The sequence below is a fragment of the Gavialis gangeticus genome, unplaced genomic scaffold (assembly GCF_001723915.1).
Source record: "Gavialis gangeticus isolate Ggan-Ray unplaced genomic scaffold, GavGan_comp1, whole genome shotgun sequence".
Taxonomy (NCBI): Eukaryota; Metazoa; Chordata; order Crocodylia; family Gavialidae; genus Gavialis; species Gavialis gangeticus.
In genome coordinates, this window is record NW_017729029.1 from 59364395 (window position 1) to 59372543 (window position 8149).

The window sequence follows — 8149 nt, forward strand, 5'->3', positions numbered from 1 at the left end:
GGAATTTAACTAGGAATGTGGTGGAAACTGTTTTATTGACCTAATGAAAGATACACTATGGTTGTACCCATCGAAGCAAATTTCTGGAGATTTTTTAAAATTTTTTTTTTCTTCTTATAATAGGCAGAAACCACAAATGCCAGCCTCTTACAAGTTCATCTTGAATGCAGATTGCCTACCAGTGTGTACCAACAGCTAAAGGTATGTTTCAACCTTTTGTTTTAGTCCTATTTTAAAGAGACTGTCCAGAGTTTTTATGCAAAAAAATGCATCTATTTTGGCACAAATGCCATCTGAAATCCTTGCTTAAAAGTAAAAGAACCAGTGTGATACAAAATATGATTAGTACATTTAAATAAGATGACGATAAAATAGGATAAAACAGGTTTTGAACATCTTGAATATAATGAACAGATTGTCAAAATATTTTGAATTAATTAAATTTTCCTTGCAATTTTTTCCCCACCAGTTTTTTGACCACCTCTGGTAACTAAAGAATAGTTATAAGAAGTTGCTATCTAGAAAGCCTATGCTATGTCTTCAGTGAGTTTTGGATCAGGCCTTTCATGCTATACTATGACTAAAGAGGCAAGTTATTTGTCCAAGAAACCCCAAAAGTTCCAACATTTGGGTCTTGGTCTTATACTGGGAGACATCACTAAAGTCGTATCTTCCACTGAGATGCCTTTTAACTGCTTATTGCAGTAATTTTCAACCATGGTGCCAGGCAGATTTCAAATAGCAATCTATAGCATTAAAAACATTCTGAGTATTTTCATTTTTTTGGTTCTTTGCAACAGAAAAATTGTGGTGTTATTTTTCTGTAGTAAAAATATAGTGGAAACCAAAAGCTGACATTTTCTGAAGGGTGCCTTGAATCTAAAAAGGTTGAGAACCACTGCCTTAAGATTAGGGAAAGTCTCAAGTATTTTTAAAATCTGTTACTGACTTCTGTTTTGTATCTAATCTGATTCAGGAAGTAAGTTCAGTGACTTCCTTTCAAAGATTTGGCTCCCTTACAGACTGCGCTTATTTTTTGTTAGTGCAGACATTGCAACAGTTATTGGCTCCTTTCTCGCCTCTCTGCCTTAACTGTCTTAATGTATTCTATTTGGGCTACCCTCAAAGTGCACCTGGAAGTTATATAGGATGTCCAATGTAGCTACTAACTGCTTGAGTTGTGTGGGCTGCTAAGAGCACGTAAACCCCATGTTTGAATGTCTGCACTCACTTCCTGTTTGCTATAGCTTGCAATTTCCAATGTTGATCTCTGAAGTGGTAAATGAGCAGCCTGGAATCTAGTTCTCTGAGCACTGCCTTTCTCACCTTATACCTTACCGTGATGGTTAAGGTCACCTGGGGGTCTCTTGCTGTCACTTTTTGAGTCTGAACACTCTTTGTTGCATGGCTGAGAGACTGTCCACCTTTGGAATTCACTCCCGTAGGCACCTTGTCAGTGCCCAGGAGTCACCTTCATAGTGTGATGCAAGATGCATTTGGTTTAGCACTAGTTGGCTTTCATAAAATCATAAATTGTGAGGCTGGGAGGGACCTTGGGGGATCATTGGGTCCAGCCCCCTGCACAAGGTAGGAAATGCAACTGGGAGTCAGGTGACCCCAGCAAGGTGACTGTCCAGTCTCCTTTTATTCATTGCTGGGTTCTGTTTCTGAAAATAACATCTTGTCTGTCTTTGTAGTTGCAATGCCTGGCTATGCTAGCAGTGGCCACTAGATAAATTAGCGACTAAAGTTTGAGCCAGAGCCGTCCCTAGGGTATGGTGAATTGGGGTGACCGTCCCAGTTCCCATGCTTTGGGAGGCCCTGTGGAGCCGGGCGGAGCAGCCGCAGCCCCTCCCGCGGGGCCCACCTGGAGCTGGTGGCTCAGTCCTGTGCCACAGAAGAAGCATGGAGATTTCCCGCCCCCCTTTGCGGGGATACCATGGCCCTGTGCAGTATTAAGGGGGGCCCCACACAGGCTGATTTGCCCCGGACCCTGCACCCACTTAGGATCATCTGGTTTGAGCAATATTTGTGTGAAATGTGTAAATAATGCATATCCAAACAGTAGTGCTTTCCATTAAGAGCTGTACACTTTTCATTTTATTCAAATAACCCCAGTTAGTGGTAAATAGAGAAGAGAAGCACAGACCTTGAAAACATTAACTCTAAAACTAACTCTAAACAGACTTAGCATTAACACGCTCACACTTTATTTAAACTGGAGGATTTTCACTTATGAAAATGGTTTTACGGTCCCTGTGGTGAGACTTTCCAGTTGAGGCTGCTGTTTAATTTGCATTTGGCACAGGCTTTATAACCCTAAAATTCTCTAAGTATCATTTTAATATTTCTTTACTTTGTGAACTGAGAACTTGCACTGGAGTCTGAAGTCTTCTGTTTGTACAGTGGCAGTGACGCAGAGAGCTTTACCATTTTGCCCCCCTGCAGTGTGCCCATTTCAGAGCCATTTACTGCCTCAGAGAGATGAGTTCTCAGGGCACTGCAGATTTCAACAAAGGTTTTAATTACTGCCATTTGAGTGGCATCTTTGTGATGGGGATACTTGTCCACTAGGCACTGGTTGAGGCCACCAGTTAAACGTATTTCTTTTCTAATCAAATTGTTTTATGAAACTTCCCCTTCTTTCCCCTTCCTTTGTCTTACTCCTTTGTCTCATTCCAGAGTTGCTGTTTTGTGTCTGATGATCCAATGCTGCTAGAAATGAGCTTAAAAGTAAGAATAGAAAATGCCCAACAAAGATTTGTGGACCACAGACAGTACTTGCTGGAGAATGTTTTTGTAGTTTATGTAGCAATGGGCAAAACTGAAACCTCAGGTAAGTTAACACAACTGTTAATTTCAATAGAAATTGTTTTTATACACACACACCTAAATCATTCATGGCCATTTCATTGAGGCCCCTTAATTTTGCTATTTAATGAATAGGCCGTTTAGTACAGTGAAAATCCTTGACATTTTTTTTAGTACAGAATTATTTTGGTGGCATTTCTTAGCAGCTGAGGTATTTCATCCTTTCTGTTTGCCTTAAGATTAGGGTAGGAATCAAATGCAATAAAATACCTTTTTATTTGCATTAGTATAATTGGGGTATGAAACAGGAACCAACACCCTTTTTATGGCTCTGTTATATATAAATGTTTATATGAAATGGGATTATGTTTCCTTTTTATAGCAAAAGTGCAATTAATAAAAATTTAAGCTTTCCTAGTTTCCAATTAATTAGATCAATCAAATTATATCTGTAGAGAAGGAATGGGTTACAAAACCCTGGGGAGACCTGTACTAAAATGGCTCTTTGTAGCTTCCTTTCTGAAGCTAAAATATCACAGACCATGTCTTTGCATTGGTTTGGCAAACAGATATTCTCTCTAATTCCATGGGATAAGAGCTCCTTTATTTTTAATGATTTGTAGAGCGTCATAGACATATGTTTAGCTTTCTTAACATATTAGAACAAAAGCAGGTTTTTCTGCCATTTGGTTTCTCTTCTTTGATTAGTAAGTGCAGCTTATGAAAACATATGAAATTATTAAATTATCGTTTTTAAGCCGCATGAAATTCATGCTAATAAAAAACTCTTTGTGATCTTTCTTTTGAGAACTCCAGTTCAAAATCTGGAGGCATAACAAATAATACTATTCTTCCAGAGCCTGCAGTGTGGTTGGGAGAGTCTGTGGTTGGATAGTGTGATATATTTACATGTGTCTTATGGAGCTGAAATGTTTTCAGTACATCCATTTTCACTTGCATGCAAGATGGCAGTATTTTTTGTATTGAGTTGTGAAAGTATATTTATTCTTACTCTAGTGGATAAATGTTCACATCTGTCATGTCATAGGGCCTGGCGATTAACCTCCATCTGACGACTCAAAAAATAGAAGCCCTTTTTAATGTCACACACATTCACTAAATTTAATGCAAATCATAAATCCATATGTACTGGGAAGAAGCCTGTCTTATTTCCTTTGTGAGGTTGCTAGTGGGAGGTTATAGATCTTTTGCCATGATGAAACTGTGGATGATTTAGCAGCTCCAGACAGTAACATTTTCTGGTTTTCTTTCTGTGCTTGTATATAAATGATAGAGACTTTGTAATCGGGGGCTTGTATCAAAAAAAAGAAAAAAGTCTTAGAGCCACAGCCCCTAGGTTTTAGGTAACTGAACCTTTCCCTTCCCCCTCAAGCCCTAGGTCAGATTTTCTACATTACATTATAACCCCTTACAGGCTTCCAGAGCTTGCTTGAGCTTGCTGAACCAGAGGCTAGCCAAGAGTGAATCTTAATAGGAAATTCTGAGGACAGAAGTATGTTCATAATTTCACTTCTTGTCAGGGCTTGAGCATGTCAACAAGGACTACGTGGAAGTACTGTTGTCCACTTGAGTCACAGCCTGGAACCTCTCTTAAGTGTACTTTACATTAAATAGTTATTGGATAAGGTACAAAATGGTCCTGGGGCAGAGTGCTCTAATAATTTCATCCTATTGGTCTATTAAGGATGATCTGAGAATGTCTACCCTCTTAAATCCCCTGGGGACTAAAACAAAGAGGTGCCCAGTTGGGTTGTGGGCTTAAACTATTCATTGTTATTCAGCCTTGCCAAGATGGGACAGTCCTGAACATTTACACGCATGTGGGAAGTCTGCTCCAATGTGCTGGAAATCCAGCGCATTGAAGCAGATTTGATTAATCGAGTGTGCTGGAGCACATAAATTGACACGCTCTGGGAGCCTCACATGTCACATGCATCAGTGGCGCAGTGTGCCTCTTTGCTGAGGAAATGGCAGAGAGGTGCTTTTGCAGTAAAAGGCATTTGTTGTGTTTTAGTTCGAAGTGTACTGCCACCATTTTCTCAGTGTGGAGGTGCTCTTGTGTTGCTGGTACACATGACATGTGGACACTTTTAATTAGTGCAGCTCGCTAATTAAAAGTGCCCAGCACCGTGTCAGGAACACATGTTAAAATGCCCTAGGAGACTCAAGTCTGAGTACCCAGGGAACTTGAAGGTCAATGATTAGAAAGCCTGTAGGATTTAGGTGCCTATGGGACTAAATAGCAGCTGAATAGAAAATTTTAGCATCATCTCTTAGATCTAGGTACCGACATTGCACATAAGTGCTGTTTTAGGCAAATAAGGCTTTTCTGATTTGGCCTTGAGTCTTTTCTCACCATAGTGCAAACTGAAGTAACTCTGTTGATGTCCATAAATCAGGTTTTCGGCTGCATCAGTTCTGCATTCAGCAAAGTTGGGAGGGAAGTAAGGCAAGGTTTGTATGGGCATGTTCACACAAAGGAGGTTGTAAAGTACATTTGAGGCTTGGGATCAGTTTGGCCTTTAAAGCAGTGGTTCTCAACCCGGGTACCACAGCACCCTGGGGAGCCTTTCAGGGGTGCTGCAGTGGGTCACTGTGGCCACTGCAACCAGGTGGAACTGCTGCATTCCATGCCTTGTGTGGAGCCAGACTAGGAAGGGCTATGGAAAGAGTGTATACTTATGCCTGGTTTAGGGCAGGGCAGGAGCATATATATGGTCCTGCCACAGTCCTTCCTGGTTGGCTCTACATAAAGCACCTGGGGCAGTTCCACCTAGCCACAGAGGTGGCAGCTACACCCCAGCTGAGACAGTGGTTCTCAAACAGGTTGGCCCCAAAATACAACAAATATGTTATGGAGGAGTGGTATGAATCTAAAAGGCTTGAGAAACATTACTGTAGAGTAAATTTAGAGCAGTGTTAGCTGCACCCCTTTCCCTTAGCCATGGTCCCTAACACTGTGGCCAGGAGAAAAAGGCAACTGTGTCATCTGGGTGGATAGACTTGTACTATCTTAATTTTAGGAAACAATGATGGTAGCTTTCTAATTTTTCTGTGCTGCCAGAATTAGGGACAAAGGTCTGATCCCATGGATTTACACATCTGTGAAATGGTGAGAAAGGAGAGTAAGGCTTGATGTGTGGCTTAAGAGGCATATTGTTACATAGAATAAGATTTTCATTTAAATAATCTAATTATTATTTCTCACATGAATGTGTGACACAGCAAGGGTGCCTTGATTCTGTGTGTATTTAACAGGGTGTTCTTTTTTTCTTTTTTGGACAGATGATTCCACAGTAAAAGTATACGTAATGCATTCAGGGAACAGCCTTTTACATATACAGGTAATGTATATTTTTAATGCAATCATGTATTTTGAGGCACTGAAATTAGTAGAGCTACTAACTTGATGGCTTATTATTTTGTAAGTTAACTTTACTAGTGGTGAAGTAATGCTTTTCTGTTACCTTAAGAAGCATTTAACATATTCCAATTTGACTGAATGTCCAACAGAATTTGGAGATGGTAAGCTGTAACTTACAGGGTGATTTTTTCATATACTGAAGGCACTATCAATTTGATTAGAAACTGCATGTCAGCTTAGCACATGTGATAAACTGCATTTAGTTGCTTCCAAAATGTCAGGAAGGTGAACTAACTAAACACTAAAATTATCAAACTGTAGTAATTGTGTCCTAGTGTTATATGGGCTACTGATGTATCATTTTAATGTAGGATGTACAGCATTTATCACCAAAAGATGCATCATACGTGCAGTTTGAGCCTGTACTGCTGCTTACTTCTATCACCGATTTTACAGAAGTTGCTTCTGTTGTTTGTAAAGGTACAGTATGTATTTTTTTGTCTATAACATGGTTATATGAGCTTTGATAATGCCACTCTTCTTATCCGCTCTTGTGCCTCCTTATGCACTCTTAGCTACTTAATACCAGTTTGTACAAGTTTACTGTCTTACAATGATGGAGTCAGAAGCAGAAGAATTCCTTGTGCTAATTTTATTTCCATTGTATTTCATATGCACGTTTGCACTCTCACATGTTTATGCATATCAGAGCATCTGAATTTAACCCAATGCTGGTCGTATTAGGAGGAAGGGAAATAGGTTAACTGTTAAAATTGTCAGTTGCTTGGAAATGTTTGCTTATTGGATGTCCTTTTCAGCAGCCTTTTATCACTTTCAGGTTATTTGATTTTAAATCTACTTTATAGTAAACTTCTGTGCTTAAGTGGAATTTTTTTGTGATGGTTTTTTGGAAAAACAGTTTATTAGATTTGTCCAAGGCAACAAAGTCCATTTATAGATGAGCTAGCATTAAAATCAGAGTTTTGAGTCCTGCTCAGGCCACTAGATTTCATGGCAAACGGTTATCATTAGACTTTGTGATGTCTTTAGTACAGAGGTCAGCAACATTTTTCCACTGAGGGAAGCAGAATGACTCAGATCAGGTCTGAGGTGAGCATGCAGTGAGTCCCACCCATCTCTGCCGTTTCTCCCTGCTACTTGGCTGCAGCATAGTACAGGGAGAGTTCCCCCTCTCCTGAAGCCCAGGGGCCTGGACTGCAGTGTAAGGAGTTTCCTGCCACCAAATGCTGCTGAAATCATGGCTCTTCACAGACCATAGATTGCCAACCCCAGCTCTAATACATTATTACTAAAACGTTTAAGTCAATGCTTAGCATCAGTGAAAATCAGGACATTAACATTTTAGTGCCATGATTTCCACTTCTGTAAACTGGAGTTATCAGTACTCTTTTTCTTGTAATGGCTTGATATCATCATATGAAAAGTGTTATAGGAATTAAGTATTATAATTACAGATGGTTTACTTAGTTTTTATATCTGTTCTTTACACAGCTATGTCATGTGACAATGGAAGTCACTATGCTGGTGATGCGAACATGAGTCCATTGGAAGGCACAACACTAAAAGCATGCCTTTCCCATCCTGTAGTTGAAGGGTATGTTTATGGTGGAATTTGTTAAACATTCATAAACACTGTAAAACTAAAATATGCTCAGATATGTGCTATTTCAATACCAAAGGCAGGCTTAAGGTACTAAGTGCCCCTATGTAGGCATCTGTATCTCTTCTGTATTATTCTCCCCAAAGAAGATGTAATATTTCAGATAGGGGTGCACCAATAGAAATTTCTGGAGCCAATACTGATAGCTTATATTTAAGGAAGTATATTGGCCAATACGGATCTGATTTTTGGTTCCGCTGCCTCCAGCTGGTAAGTCCAGCATGGTGGAAGGGGAGGGAGGAGGGAAGGAGTGTGGGGGGTGGGGAGGGGGG

General features: G+C 39.9%; 1 protein-coding gene across 4 annotated transcripts in view; it reads left to right on the forward strand.

Annotated features, from left to right (window-relative positions):
* The window catches only part of KIAA0922 (KIAA0922 ortholog), a 141424-nt gene that overhangs the window by 74115 nt on the left and 59160 nt on the right, over positions 1–8149 (forward strand). For 3 of the 4 annotated variants that reach the window (XM_019521669.1, XM_019521670.1, XM_019521672.1), the window contains 5 exons: positions 124–201; positions 2683–2836; positions 6118–6176; positions 6568–6676; positions 7709–7811. In XM_019521669.1, the coding sequence (XP_019377214.1) occupies positions 124–201; positions 2683–2836; positions 6118–6176; positions 6568–6676; positions 7709–7811 (503 nt within the window). The remainder of the gene's footprint in view (positions 1–123; positions 202–2682; positions 2837–6117; positions 6177–6567; positions 6677–7708; positions 7812–8149) is intronic. The other variant, XM_019521671.1, reaches the window with a different exon arrangement.